The sequence below is a fragment of the Mastigoproctus giganteus genome, chromosome 6 (genome assembly GCF_048544385.1).
Source record: "Mastigoproctus giganteus isolate SK-2022 chromosome 6, ASM4854438v1, whole genome shotgun sequence".
Lineage (NCBI taxonomy): Eukaryota > Metazoa > Arthropoda > Arachnida > Uropygi > Thelyphonidae > Mastigoproctus > Mastigoproctus giganteus.
In genome coordinates this window covers 72,359,645-72,375,755 of record NC_143580.1, presented here as the reverse complement: position 1 = coordinate 72,375,755, position 16,111 = coordinate 72,359,645, and the positions used below count along the sequence as shown (strand labels likewise).

At 39.9% G+C, this 16,111-nt stretch overlaps 1 protein-coding gene across 4 annotated transcripts in view; it reads left to right on the top strand.

Moving 5' to 3' along the window:
- The window catches only part of Gnf1 (germ line transcription factor 1), a 397,251-nt gene that overhangs the window by 340,426 nt on the left and 40,714 nt on the right, over nucleotides 1-16,111 (top strand). For all 4 annotated transcript variants that reach the window (XM_090376044.1, XM_090376043.1, XM_090376042.1 and 1 more), the window contains one exon: nucleotides 5,354-5,567. In XM_090376044.1, the coding sequence (XP_090232170.1) occupies nucleotides 5,354-5,567 (214 nt within the window). The remainder of the gene's footprint in view (nucleotides 1-5,353; nucleotides 5,568-16,111) is intronic.

Here is a 16,111-nt window from a genome sequence, read left to right as displayed (position 1 = left end):
GATTGTAAATGTTTGCTTGTTTAAACTACAACTTGAAAATATTTACATATAATTATATTCTATAATTCAGACTACTACTCCTACCCTTGAGTCATATTAGTGAGGTTCAACTGTGATAAGTAATCTGTAGCACAGTAATTGCAATGCACAGTAGTAAATAATCAAATTGTTATAGTTAGCATTCTTGCTACTATCACTCCTGTCTTTCTTAATCAGATTCACTATTGCACAACTGACAACTTTTATTGAAGCTTCCTTTAACTTGTCTCTTCTGTGCACTTGTTTAGTTCTCTTCAGGTTGACTGGTTATCCCCATAACTACATGGGGATAACCAGTAGAATTGAAGTTATCCTCATAACTTTAATTCTACAAGATGTAGAATTAAAGTTCCCAAACTGGTGCAATAAAAAGAACACAGTGTGAAGGAGCTCAAAAGTGGTTTTGTTTTTATTCAAAGTAATCGCCACATGATTGAATGCACTTATTACACCATTCTAAAAGTTTCTCAAAAGAGTCAGAAAAGGCATCCAAAGCAATGAGGTTCAGTTAAGTTCAGCTGTTACATTTTTCTTTATGTCCTCAACATCCTGAAATGTAGGGGCAATTTTTACCTTGGGAAAGAAGGAGTCCGCTGGTGCTAGATCAGGAGAGTAGAGTAGATGGTTGAGCTGTGAAGTGCCATGTTTTGTCAGAAATGTTTTCACAAGTGTGGAATGGTCAGTGGCATTGTCTAAATAATTTATTGCCATATTTACTATTCAAAATACATCCCTCGTAACTCTACACCTCTTTGCATGGTCGTACGATGTCTGGATGGCTCTGTGGAACTGAACTTGTGGCACCCTGTTAAATTTAATTTCCTCATCACACTCATTTGGATCTCTGAAACATCAAAATGGCGACCCTTCAGGTTGCATTTCACTTTAGGGAACAGAAAATAATCAGCAGGTGCCAAATCCAACGAATATGGGAGATGGTGAAGCACTGTAATGCCCTGTAATGTGAGAAACTGCTTGACGAAGGTTGTGTTGTGTGAAGCTTCATTGTCGTGAAGCAAGGACCATTCACCTGACTTGGCCACATCTAGCCTAACACACCAAATTGTTTTCAATAGTCTATCCATCACACCTATCTAAAATTTAGAGTTGACTATGTCCTTCCAGCACAAATTCTTTGTGCACCACTCCTTGCCAATAAAAAAAAAAATAACCAACATCATTTTGGTAAATTTTTTTATTCTGGAATCGAACAGAATTTCACTGATTGGCAAGTTGCATCATACTGAATCAACCAAGATCAGATTTTTCATAACAGGATAGAAAGGTACAGCTTTACATTGCAGTGCATTCAGATAGTCTGTATAAATCATGACCTGTCAAGTAGGAAAACCAGTGATATGATCAGGGGCTGATTTAATTGTATCCAGTTCAGCAGCATACGTGCTACATTCTACTGGGAGTGATGCAGATATCGTGAAAGAAAAGTAACAACAAACTCCCACTGAATTGGGAGTTTGTTGTTTGATATTTGTTATTTGATATTGGGAGTTTGATATTCATATATGTTATGGGTTACTTTCCCTATTTACAAAAGCTATCACAAGATGGTGAATATAGTCATGGGGATCTGGTTTAGAAGTTTCTTGGAACACATTATCTAGATGTATAAACCAGAGTTCTACTAGCTCTAGCAGCCTTATTCCAGCAGGTGTATTTTCTTTAAGACTTATTGCTATACTTCATATTTAACTGTGGGTCAAAGAGATGTGGCTATATAGGATGAGCTGGTAGGCTCTGTATTTTGGCTACTTAAGTTACAAATAGTAATTTTCTCCTGAGATGCAGCAGTAGTTCATTTTTAGTAGTTTTGAACAGGGGACGTCTGTGGGATCCTTTGATTAAGATGGCTAAGGTTTGTTGAGGATATAAGATTTTTGTGTAGGTCAGACCAGGCTTTCGTTTGGCGTAAGGCTGCATTTGATCTCACTTCAAGAAGGACATAGATGTCTGCTCCTATCAGCACAATGAGGTCATTGGCAAAAGCGATGTGTGGCATGGAGAATTTCGGTGGTTAGCTGTACATCCATGATGGATGACCTGAACAGTGGGCCTGGACACCATGGATGAGGACTCCTTGTATTTAGTTTTGATCATAACTGTCTGTTTCTCAAATAGTCGTGAAAGCAGTGATATAGGTTCCCAGGAACACTGGCATGCCTGAGATGCCTCACGACACTTGGCCACCATAAGGTGCCAAAGGCACCAGCGAAGTTGATGACACTAACTAATAGATATTTCTGGTCAGTATCTGCAGGAGCTGTAGTAAGAGAGCACAGTACATTCTCTGTACAGGAGCACTGTTTGAATTCAAACTGTAGTGGTGATCGGAGGTTGACCTTTGAGTAATGAAGGCCAGTTCTGTAAAAAAGGTGTTTAAGAACCTTTCAGGAAGAAGTGCTATTGGGTGATAGAAGTGTATGTTTGGTGGTTTGTCTAGTTGTTTTTTTTTTTTTTTTTTTTCCTAAGTATAAAGCACAATGAAACTTGCTTCCAGCAGTTGGGGAAGTTGAACTTTTTGACTATTTCGATCTCGGAGAGGTCGTGGCCAGGTGCGTTGTTGTTTTTGGTCTTGTCTAGGGCAAGAGAGAGCTCCTTAACAGAAAAGGATTCCTCAGTGGTGTTTATGCAGTAGGTTTCATTACAACTGGAACGTCGGACTTCTGTAAGAGACTGATCATTGTTGGGAAACAAGGTTACAAGGATATTTGTTAATGTTCCCATAAAGATTACAGCACTGCATAAACTTTTCAAAAATGATATGCAGAAAAATTTAATTTGCCACACAGGCAGAGAAATGTGGTACTGCACAACATCCAGTTTTCAGGTGAACTTATTTTCATTTGGAGGGGACGGTTTGTGAACAAGTAGAATGTATATTTCTAGGCAAGAGAATTTCCCCCCCCCCCTCCCACACACACACACACCTTCATGGGGAAAGTAGCCATGAAATGAAAGTAACCAGGTAGGTAGCCCCATCATTGTTATTAAGGTCTAATGGCACAAGGCTGCAGTGACCATGTTGCGCCTATTCATAATCTATTGATAGAAACTGATATTAATCAAAAGCAATCATATAAGTGTATTCATTTTAAGCAACTGTAGATTTCTCTCAAGTTTACAAATGGCTTGGATGAATTACACAGAGATTTAAAGGCTGCAACCCTGTCAATATGGTAGTGGCGGCAGTGTACACAGTGTGGAGGATTTTGCCATGCAAGAAGGCATGTGAAATGGGTGTAACCAGTGTGTTCTGGCAAGAACAACTTTTTCATGTCTGTTCTTTCGAATACTGAAATTGAACAGTTGTGGTTCATATTTAAGTTGTAACAGTTTATTTTCATAGTGTTTATAGTGCAAGGAAGCTACAGGCTTTTGCTGCACTGGCAAAAAAAAAAAAAGTGGATAAGAAAATACATCTGCTTTCAAGACTGGAACCTGTTGATTTTCTTTGGCCTTGTCGAATTTTCTCCAACCCATGCGGCTGATTGTCTTTTTGTTTCAGGTTCGTACTGAAAGTACCAGGATTCATCACCAGTTATGTTTTTTTTTAAAGAAAGTGTGGATCATTGTCTGCCATCTCAGTCAAATCTCAGCACGTGGCAACTCATTCCTCCTCCTATTTCGTCATCATTGCATGCTTATGAAGTACAGGCCCACTTTCCCTTTTTTGAAATCTTCAGAAACAATCGAATGCATGGTACCCGTTCTGATGTGAAGCTGTCCTGCTATCATTTGGAGGATACGCAATGATCGGGCCCATTCAAGACTGAGATGAACAACCACACCACACTTTGCATAGTCTTGAACACCTTCACGGAACTGCCCCTACCAGTAAAAAATGTTGGATCGTGGTAGTGCTTCATATCTATAAGCTGCACTTGCCGTTGCAACTATTTCGGTTTCACTTTTCCTGGCTTAAAAACAAAATTTTATTGCCACTCTTTTCTCAGTGCTTGAATCCATGATGGTGTAATTTTACTGCACCAACTTAAACATGACTTTCCCATAGAATGCCTTTGTGCATGCTGATGAAACTTGGCATGGTGTCAGCTATATATTAGCATACATCTGGCCAGGACTTCATAAAAGTGATAACATTATCCATGATCACAATAAGAAGTGTGCACTGTATATATAAGCTTGACTTGGCGCATTATAGCCTTAGATGCTAATGCACCATAAAACTCTAAAACAAACTGTATATATAAGCAGATGAGTATCCATTGGACCAGCTGGTTTGAAATGTATTAAAAAATTCTTGGTAACACCTGAGTTAAATTAACTTTTTCTTTAATGTTGCAGTGTTATGTGAGCTGTGTGGCCATCTTTGTGTTCCATGGTTGGAACACAAAGGTGACAACAGATTAAAATTAACCAATATTAAATGACTAGAAGCATGATTACAATATAATTTCATAGTATATTTTTGTTGTCGGGGATACAGGTCTCCAAAATATACAGTAATATTTTCAAAGATTTAGAGTTGATTTTTAATGTATGGGTTATCAGTAATTATTTTTAATGCAAATAAAATTCACTGAATTTTGATGAATTCTTTAATAAGAAAGATGATATCAATAAATAAACCTAAGTTCTCTGAACCACAGTAGTCTGTCACATTGAATTATTCTATAGCCATGGATAGCTATAGCCAGGAGCATTCAGTGGTATCTAGGGACCCAGGTGCATTGATTTGGGGGGGAGGCCTTTTATTATAGATGTGCTGTACCATTTATGAAATGCTTTGGGGTCTCCCCTTCTGTGTCAGGGTCTGAGTGCATCCCCTTTTGCACAGCCCTGGCCATGGCTACTATAGCCATAGGTACAGATCATCATACTGTGCGGGCCGACCGGGCTAGCCGAGTGGGTAAAGTACCTGCCCGGCAACCCAAAGGTCGCGGGTTCGATTCCCGCCTCGGGCTTGGATCAAAGTACTGCAAAAACCTTGGGAGGTGCAATATGGCCACAGATGCCGATGCGCCAACAACTACCAAATCAAAAAAAAAAAAAAATCATACTGTGCGGAAAGGGAAATTAGTTTAGATTAGAGATTCCCAAACATTTGGACTTGTGGACTGGCAAAGTTCTTTGTGAGCTCTATGCATAATCTACTGTTTCAATGTGAAATTTTAAAATCTATTAAGGACCTAGTATTTTTCTTAATTTGTGCAGACACAAAGAATTTAAATTTTCAATTGACACGAGTCCACAGACCAGCTGTTGGGAAAACACTTGCTGAGATAACATTTACAGATTGAGAAAAACACATATTAATGTTTTGTTGATCCAACAGAATATCAGGCAACAAGACTGAATTGAGTATGGAATATATGCCTCTGTTGAGGGACAGTATTTCCAAGCCACTTATAGAAAAGGAAAATGAAGGGGTAGAAGATGTTCTTGCTGTCATGGAACACTATTACCTATTGAGAGAAGATGTGGATAATATTATGGAATTGTCACTGTGGTCAGAACAAAAAGATCCGTTTTCCAGAATTAATTCTAAAGTAAGTAGAAATATGAAATGTTTTTATTTATTATTATTTTCATATCTGTGTTCTAATGAGTAAATCATGAATGAGCCAGAGCAAACCATAGTGATATTCTAGAATTTTACAGTAATTCACTTCAGCCTAGAGCTTTCAAGGATTCTAGAACTAATGATAATGGTAAAATGAACACAAACACCATAGGTTCACATAGTCGTATACCACATCAATGACAGTTCACTGGCATAAGTAAACCAGTTCTTATAAAATAACTGGCTAATTTATGCCATAATTCTAATATTTATGCCGTTTTAGTCTGCAGAAAAATGGCCCTGAGCCAAGAGTATAATTGCAGGATCATTAAATACAAAGAATAAAACAGCAAAATGCAATGATGTGACACTGTGTCATTGGAACCAGGATAGAGCATGCACTATGACAGGTAAAATGTAACTAAAAGATATGTAGAGAGAGAGAGAGAGAGAGAGAGAGAGAGAGAGAGAGAGAGAGAGAGAGAGAGAAGGTAGAGAGGTGGGAGGGAGAGTTGTAACTGAGTAATTAAAGGCTGGAGAAACACTAAAAAAGCCTGAAGAAATATGGGAATCAATGTAGATGGGGAACACTTTCAGCAAATATACCAGCGGTTGCAGATAGTAGGCAGCCATAGAAATACTGGGCATATTCTTCTGCAGAAAACTTAAAGGTTGCGAATACAGTCCACCTCCCAGAGTTGTGCATATTTCCCCCTGGAATACCACTATTTACTCCAAACACTTTGGGAGGTATTACCCATTGGAAGGAGTGCCTGAGAGTCCCCATCAAGAAGGTAAAAAATTTAAAGCTTTTCAATTCTATTTTTCCAATCAACTGCAGTTTCAAGGTGCTTGCCTTCAAAAGTGTGTTCTTTGATTTAAATCGACTTTTTGGCAATACTGTAATTAACAAGAAATGTTAATTACAATACTGCAAAGCATTTCCAGTATATGATAAGGAGCAATTTTGAAAGCTATCTGTTCATTACTCGTGGGTATGAAAAAGTTATTTTTCATGTCCATGAGTAATCTGTGTTATTAGAATAATCTGTCCATGAGTACATGTGTGTTAATTTTCTGTAGCTGTTTGCATTGGCACAAGTTTCCTGTGTCCATAGCTGTAAAATACAAAGATCGAAAGCATCATTTCTTGAATATTACAAAATTATACACTTTATGCATAAAGTATATAATTTTGGGAAAGTATAATTTGTTACGGGAAAGGGATCATCCATTCTTTAGTTCTAATTAACTGAAGTTTATTGAAATATTGTTTATAAAAATTCTCTTCAGGAACTATTATTTTCTGACAGGGAGTTATTCTTAGCTGCACACTGCATAGTAATGCCTCTCAAAATGGACGCTAAAAAGGGTGTCCATATGAGGAAAGACTTCGAATATGTAGGTTACAGAGCTTGGAAACTAGGCACCTTAGAAGAGACTTGACTGAGGTGTTTAAGGCTCTGAGAGGCATAAGCAAAATGAAAAGGATGAAATTTTCACGGTTATAAATGATTCTAGAACAAGGGGCCATAATTTCAAGTTATGGAGGGGTGAGATATTTAGACTGGATTGCAGGAAACCTTGCGAGAGTCAACTCCATTCTCAATCAATGTGTTCGTTCAATTTTGGGTGTTTCCTGGAATGCATCGATTCGAGATACAAGGAAGTGAGACTCCAGAGCATCTACCAGCTAGCTATTGCAGAAAGCCGAGGCGATCCTTGTTTACAATTCTGTAAAGACAGCAGACTTTTTCCCACTCTTCAGATCCTTTTTCATAACCACAGATGAAGAAGAAATATCATACAATCTAAGAAATGAAGCCAACCTGAAGATTCCGCTTTTCAGAAAAGCTATAGGTCAGAAAAGTATAAAATACAAAGGTGCTAAAACTTCGAACAAACTTCCTGCAAAAATCAAAAATGTCACCTCACTAAATCAATTCAAGAAACTACTAATTGAACACATCACCAAGGATGTCTGATTCAAGTTACCTTCCACTCAACTCCTGGATTTTAAAAACACCAACATGAAAATAATGTACAAATGTTAAAGGAAGCAGTTGGCAAATAGTTTGTAAATTTCTGTGCATGTATCTCATCATTTTTCTTTTCTCTTCTCATTTAATTGTAAAAATGTTCACAATTATATATTATAGGTAGTGATGCTTTTCGAAGTCTTCTGTAAAGAAATGTAAAAACACTCCAATTTATTTATGTCTTTCCTGTTGAACATTACCTGTAATAATAATAATAATAAATTATTATTATTATTATTTATTTTAGCCAGAGAGTTATAAATTACTGGAATAAGTTGCCTACATGGGTTGTAGAGGCTGACAGTTTGGAGAAATTCAAAGGTCAGCTGGATAATTACCTGTGGGAGGAGGGAAACGCTTAGATTGTCCATTTCCTTTTCTCTTATTTATTAATTATTATTATTATTATTTTTTTGTTATTTTATTATTATTGTTATTTATTTATTTTAATTCCTTGCACCATGTGGCCATTACTAATACTCTCAGCAGTGCTATTTAGTTTGAGTTCCTGATCAGTTATAGTTTGTGTACTGTTTGTGCATTTTGTATCCATATTAGCAATGGTAACTTCCCATTTCACCCATCCATTAACTCCCAATGTTTGTCTAGTTATGCCTTGAATTTATTTAAGCTATCAACTTCCATAATGACAGATGGAAGGTTGTTCCAGCAATCAACTACCCGCTGGCTAAAGGCAAATTTCCACACATTATTCTACAATTGTCTTTCCTCAATTTGAATTCATGTCCCCTCAAACAATTAACATAGGCAAAAGGACAAATCCCATCAGCATTGAGCTTGCTGATGGGATTCGCTCCATTCAAGGCCTTATACACCTCAATAAAATCACCTAGCAGGTGCCTAGTCTCTAGACACTGCAATTTACAGATCTTAAGTCTTCCTTTGTAAGAGCAACCCTTTGTTCCATTCACCAATCTCGTTGCCCTTCTCTGTACTCGGTCAAGCAGCTCTTTTCATCCTTCCTAAAATGAGGCCTCAAGACCTGTATACAGTACTCAAGGTGAGGCCTAACCACTGCCTTAGACAAGAGGATAATTACATCCTTATCCCTGCTAGAAAAATTCCTCTATATTGTTGACACGACACCATGAGCTACTCTTGCAGACTGTCTGCACTGCTTAGAAAACTTCATATCTGGCTGCACAATTACCCCCAGGTTTATTTCATTCTCTATCAACTTGAGTGTAGTACCACACAGTTGATACTTTACTCTGGGGTTACTGCTTCCCATATGCAGTACTTTACATTTGTCAATGTTAAACTTCAGTTGCCACCTCTCAGCCCATCTGCTCAACTTTTCTAGATCCTGTTGCAGTAGCCTACTATCATTAGTGTCATTAACAACCATGCCAACCTTCGTATCATCTGCAAACTTGGACATTAAGCCTGATATACAGGGTGTTTCAGTTAAACGTTTCAGAACTTCTAAGAGGGGTAGGGTACATCCTGACAACTCGAAATCATATAGCAATGTGGGGTCGGAAATGCTTTCCTGAAGCGGTGTTGTACATAGAAGCACCATAAAGAAAAGAGACCGTAAGTGAGAAATCGTTTTAATAGTACATGAAAAGAAGCAAAAGGTACATGGATTAAAGTAAGTGTTCGAAGTTTCTTCCACGGGCTACAATGCACGCCTCACATCTCCGACGCATGGACATCCGAACATTCTGGAATACTCCAGGCGAATTTCGAATTTCTTCGGCAGCTACTGCGATTCTTGCAACCAGCTCCTCAGCATTGTCAACAGGGGTGTCATAAACTAGCAATTTCATATGACCCCAGAAATAAAAATCAAGACATGATAGGTCGGGTGACCGAGCAGGCCAACGCACGGGACCACCACGTCCGATCCACTGTTGACCAAATGTGACATCCAGGTAGTTACGAACATCTCCGCTATAATGGGCAGGGGCTCCATCGTGTTGGAACCACATTGTCTGTTGCGTCGATGCAGAAATCTGTTCATCTCTCAAAAGTTGTGGCAATACTTGCTGCAGAAAGATCAAGTAGATAGGTCCGGTTAGACGACACGGTAACAGGTAAGGTCCGATGAGGTGATCTCCCATAATACCGGCCCATACATTGACCGAAAATCGAATCTGTGCTGCACGACGTCGTATTGCATGCGGGTTCTCGACCGCCCAGATATGGTCGTTATGCGTGTTGAAAATTCCTTCCCTTGTGAAGGATGCCTCATCGGAAAACAACACTTCAGCAGGAAAAAGGGGATTTGTAGCACATTTTCCAAGGTACCACTGTGCGAAAGCAATACGAGGTGCATAATCCTCCAGTTGCTGTGTCTGGACACGCTGCACGTGAAACGGATGCATGTCTTGTTCTCGGAGAATCCTCCAGATGCTGCAATGGGAAACCCCGACTGCGTTTGCTAGACTTCGTGTACTCGTTCTTGGATTCCCCTGTACATGCTGCAGCACATTCTGTTCGATGGCTGGAGTCCGTGCTGTTCTTACCCTGTCCCTGTCAGCTCTTTCAAATGAACCTCTCTCAGCTAACCTCTGGTGCAGTCTTGCAAAGAAATTATGACTGGGAATACGTCTCGTCGGATATCGTTCCGCGTACAAACGCTGTGCGGCTGGCCCACTACAATTTGCAGCCCCGTACACCAAATGCATATTGGCTAACTCTGCGTTCGTGTAATCATCCATCCTACTAACTTGGCGTTCTTGTGCGAAATTAAGATTCCCTGCACTAAAGCTCGGAATTTTTGATTCTGCCCATTGGTATATGATTTCGAGTTGTCAGGATGTACCCTACCCCTCTTAGAAGTTCTGAAACGTTTAACTGAAACACCCTGTATACCTTTATCAATATCATTTATAAATACAGAAAGCAACAATGGGCTCATCACGGACCCATGGGGAACACCATTAATAACATTAGCCCACGAAGAGCAGTGTCCATTGTTTATCACTCTCTGTGTTCTCCCCCTCAACTATTCCTTTATCCATAGCAGCAAATTAGGCGCCTCTGTAGCCAGGTGGAAAGGAGCAGCAGTGCGTAGCACACGCTTCTTGATTAGACCGGGGTTCGAGCCAGTCACCACCAAATACGGAGGATGCGGAAAGGTCAGGGAATGACCAACGCATATTCCCGGAGCAATATGGCCTTAGTTGCTAATGCTCCTAAAAACCAAATAATAACATAGCAGCAAATTGCCCTTAATGCCACACTACTCCAACTTATACAGTAGTTTTCCATGTGCAAAAGCTTTCCTGAAATCCAAGTATATGATATCAGAATTATTTTTTGCATCCAGTTCCTTTGTGACCTCATTGTAGTATCCAATCAAATTATTCAAACAAGGTTTCCCCTTAACAATCTCATGCTGTGTCTGAACTATAACTGCAGCCTTGTCTAGATGATCCTGCAGTGTTTCTTTAACCACTGCCTCCATTAATTTCCCTGGAGCAGAAGTTAAATTAACAGGCCTGTAATTGTTTGTGTCACCCTTTGGTGATCCCCCTTTGTGAATTGGGGTCACATTTGCATATCTCCCCTGAGTCCAAGGAAGCTCTCATAATTATGGCTAAGGGTTTGCTTATTTCCTTTGCTGCCTCCGTTAATATAACTGGATAGATCCCATCCACCCCAGATGCCTTTCTTATGCTTTACTTCAGCAATTTCTTCTCCACTTTGCTCTCAATTATTACAAAATCATTTAGCTCCCTGAATAACTCCTCATTCAGGAGTTCAGAATAACTCTAAAATACTCATTTAGTTTGTCAGCTACCTGAGAAGGGTCCTTAACAGTCAAACCATTGATATCAAGTGGATCAATTTCCACTTGATATCAATGGTTTGACTGTTGAAAATGAAAATCTCCACCACGTCTTTGATATCCCAACAATATCTGCCTTCGACATTTTGACCAGCACTTCAAATTCATCAAATTTATTTACTAAACTCCTAGCATTGGTGTACACGCAAGTTTAGCATTAGTAGAGGCATACGATGCAAGAAAGCAAGCTTTGCAACATCAGCCCAAAAAAAAAAAATAAATAAATAAATAAATAAAAAATCAACCCTCCCATTTTGCCCCTCCATTCATTCCAAATGCTTGTCCAGCTCACCCTTAAATTTATTTGCACCTGTTCTTATTCTTAGCTACCCTAACACAGTCCATGTATTTACTTGTTCTGCAATGACTTCCAGCAGTCCCTGAAATCCCCAGCAACTTGTTTTCCGGGCTGCTGCTCATTCCAATAGAAGCATTGCAAGAATCACTTTTAGAACCACTGGCAGAGTCACTCTTTATATGATACTTGGTATTGATAGTTTTACATAATAGCTGGGAGTGTTGCTGTTTTGTAATTTGGAAGGGACCACCTAGCTGAAATCCACTTGCACACACAAATATTTTTATGAAATTTAAACTTCGTGGTATCATTGTCAAGTGACGTTAGATGATGAAGGCATCAGCTGCCTTTTTTACTATTAATTCTTAATTTCTCAACTACCTGACTTTTTGAATAAAATAAAGGAACATTAAGTATTGTTTTTAATCAATTTTCCTAAGCAGTTTATTTCACATCATGGGCATCTGTGGTATAGCATTAGCATTAGTAGAGGCATTTGATGCAAGAAAGCAAGCTTATGCAGCATCAGCCAAAAAAAAAAAAAAAAAAACCACTCCCATTTCACCCCTCCATTGGTTCGAAATACCTGTCCAGCTGAGCCTTAAATTTATTTAGGCTATCAACTTCCACAACAAGGGATGGAAGTCTGTTCCACCAACCAACTACCCGCTGGCTAAAGTCAGATTTCCGCACATCTATCCTACATCTGTCTTTCCTCAATTTGAATTTATACCCTCTCAGGTGATTATTCTAAGCAATAGGAAGAATCCCATTGGCATTGAGCATGCTCAAACCATTCAAGGCTTTATACACCTCTATCAGATCACCTTGCTGGTGCCTAGTCTCCAGACACTGTAATTTGCAAAACTTAAGCCTTTCTTCATAAGAGCACCCCTTTGTTCCATTCACTAACCTTGTTGCCCTTCTCTGTACTCGTTCCAGCAGCTCTACATCCTTCTTGAAATGAGGCCTCCAGACCTGTATACAGTACTCTAGGTGTGGCCTGACCATTGCCTTATACAAGGGAATAATCACCTCCTTATCCCTGTTGGAAAAATTCCTGTATATCATTGACAATACTTCATATCTGCCTGCACAACCACCCCCAAGTCCCTTTCATTCTCTGTTTGTTTGTTTATTTGGTTTTTAGGAGCATTAGCAACTAAGACCATATTGCTCCGAGGGTATGCGGTGGTCATTCCCTGGCCTTTCTGCATCCTCCGTATTTGGTGGTCACGGGCTCGAACCCCGGTCTAATCAAGAAGCGTGTGCTACGCACTGTTGCTCCTGCCCACCTGGCTACGGAGGCGCCCTTTCATTCTCCACCACTGTCAGTGTAGTACCACAGAGCTGATACGTTGCTCTGGGGTTGCTGTTTCCCATGTGTAGTACTTTACATTTGTCATGTCAAACTTCATTTGCCACCTCTCAGCCCATCTGCTCAACCTTTCCAGATCCTGTTGCAGCAGCATAGTGTCAGTAGTGTCCTTGACAACCCTGCCAACCTTTATATCGTCTGCAAACTTGGACATTAAGCTTGATATACCATCATCAATATCATTTATAAATACAGAAAACAATAATGGACCCAACACTGAGCCCTGAGGGACTCCACGAATAACATTAGTCCACGATGAGCAGTGTCCATTTTTTTTATTTATTTTGTATGATGTGATCAATACACGAAGGAACCAGTTTTTTTTTTTTTCTTGCTTCCTTCGTGTATCATGGCCGGGATATCCAACCAACCGGTTGGTTCGGCACCATCGTGATATCCAGCCCGAGGCGGGAATCGAACCCGCGACCTTTGGGTTGCCAGGCAGGCACTTTACCTACCCGGATAGCCCGGTCGGCAGCAGTGTCCATTGATTACCACTCTCTGTCTTCTCCCCCTCAACCACCCCTTTATCCATAGCAGCAATTTGCCTCCAATGTCACACTGCTCCAATTTGTGTAGCAGTCTTCCATGTGCAACCGTATCAAAAGCCTTTCTAAGATCCAAGTATATAATATCAAAGCTATTCCCTGCATCCAGTTCTTTTGTGACTGCATCATAGTATCCAATCAAATTGGTCAGGCAAGACATCCCCTTAACAAAGCCATGCTGTGTCCGAGCTATAACTGAAGTCTTGTCTAAATGATCCTGCAGTGCTTCTTTAACCAGTGCCTCCATTAATTTTCCTGGAACAGAAGTTAAGCTCACAGGTCTATAATTACTTGTGTCAGTCTTTGATCCTCCTTTGTGAATTGGGGTCACATTTGCACTTTTCCAGTCTATGGGTACATCCCCTGAGTCCAAGGAAGCGCTCATAATTATGGCTAAGGGTTTGCTTACTTCCTTTGCTGCCTCCTTTAATATAACTGGATAGATCCCATCCACCCTGGGTGCCTTTCTTGTGTATATCTTCAACAGTTTCTCCTCCACTTTACTCCCAGTTATTTCAAGATTCTGTAGCTTACTGCTAGAGTTGAATACACCTCTGGCATTCCCCTCGCTGAATAACTCCTCATGTGTGAATGTCGATGCAAAATATTCATTTAGTTTATTAGCTACCTGAGCAGGATCATCAACAGTTGACCCATCAATATCAAGTGGACCAATCTGATTCATCCCCTTCCTTCTAGAGTTTACATAAGTAAAGAACTCTTTGCTGTTTTTCTTTGCATCCCTTGCCAAGGATTTCTCGTAATCTGCCTTCGCCTGCCTAACTTCCTTTGTAACCTGGTTGCATATCAACTTGTATCTGTCATAGGCTTCTGTGTCATGTGTTAATTTGTAAGTATCCCATGCATTTTTCTTCTCTGCCATATGCCTCATTAGTTCATCTGACATCGATTTTGGCCTAAACCTTGAACAATATTTCTTTGTTGGTATGTAAAGCCTAGTAGCTTCCAAGATAAGTTCTTTGAATGCTTCCCATTTTGGATTTGCTGTTGGTAACATCATCAGTTGGTCCCACTGTATAGAATTTAAATACTGTCTCAGTCCATCGTAGTCGCCTTTACGGAAGCAATAACCCTTCCCTTTACCCCTAATGGTAGTTACCTCTTTGAGTAAATCCCACTTCAGCACACTGTGATCACTGCCACCTAGTGGTTCATTTATCTGCAGATTCTTAATGCATGAAGAATCACTGCTGATAATCAAATCAAGAGTATTACTCCCTCTAGTTGCCTCCCGAACATGCTGATGTAGAAAACAATCATCCAATAAATCCACAAAAGCCCTGCTAGTGTGTGAGTGACCAGCCCCCAAATTCCAGTCAATATCTGGGAAATTAAAATCTCCCATTATAAGACTCTCTGATTTACTGGCCCACTATTTCCCTGTACAGTTTCTTATTATACTCATCAGTCATTAGGCTTATAGCACACTCCTACTCTCAATTTAGATCTCCCAATGCTTATGTAACACCAAACTGATCCAACACTGCACTGTCCAGCGATGTCGACTGGCTTCACTTCCTTGCTTTTTATGTGTTTCTTAACTAATAGCATAACCCCTCCCCCTTCCTATCCTGTCTATCCTTTCTGTAGACGTTGTACTCCCCAAATTGCAGTTCTGCATCCCTTATATCTGTGTGACACCATGTCTCTGATATCCCAACAATATCTGCCTTTGATGTTTTGAGCAATACCTCAAATTCATCAAATTTATTTACTAAACTCCTAGCATTGGTGTACACGCAAGTATACCTACACCTGTTTCTATTCTTAGCTACCCTAACACAACCCATGTGTTTACTTGTACCGCAATGGCTCCCAGCAGTCTCTGAAATATCATGCTGTTTTTCAGGCTTCTGCTCATTCTAATAGAAGCAGTGCAAGAATCTCTTTCACCTCTGCCAGTGGCTACTGTCAATCTATTGGTCTTTGTCTCCCCCCAAGCTAGCAGTTTTCCGACCCACCTAACACTGCCTCGATAGCATCAGCAAATATTCTTGCACCCTTTCTATTTAAGTGTATCCCATCCCTGTAGAAGCAATCTCTCCTGTTAACAAGTACAGTCCAGGCTGAAAAAAATTCTACCCCTTGAGCCTTGCACAATCTTTTCAGGGCCGAATTGATCGACAAGGCTCTCATCATATACTCCCTCCTATCGTGTCTGGGCAGAATTGCAGACACTTTCAAATTCAACCCTAATTCTCGGCTTTTGTTCAACAGTGACCTGTACTTGTTAAGTAATTTTGCCGGTCTCCTACTCTTAATATCATTAGTGCCAACGTGTACAACTATATCACCTTTTGTGCCCTTAAAAGATTATATTCGCTCTACAACGTCATCAACCTTTGCCCCTGGCAGACATACCCTGGTCCTGTTCCACCTATCATATCACCTATATATTCCATCATTACCATCTCTATGCAACTCTT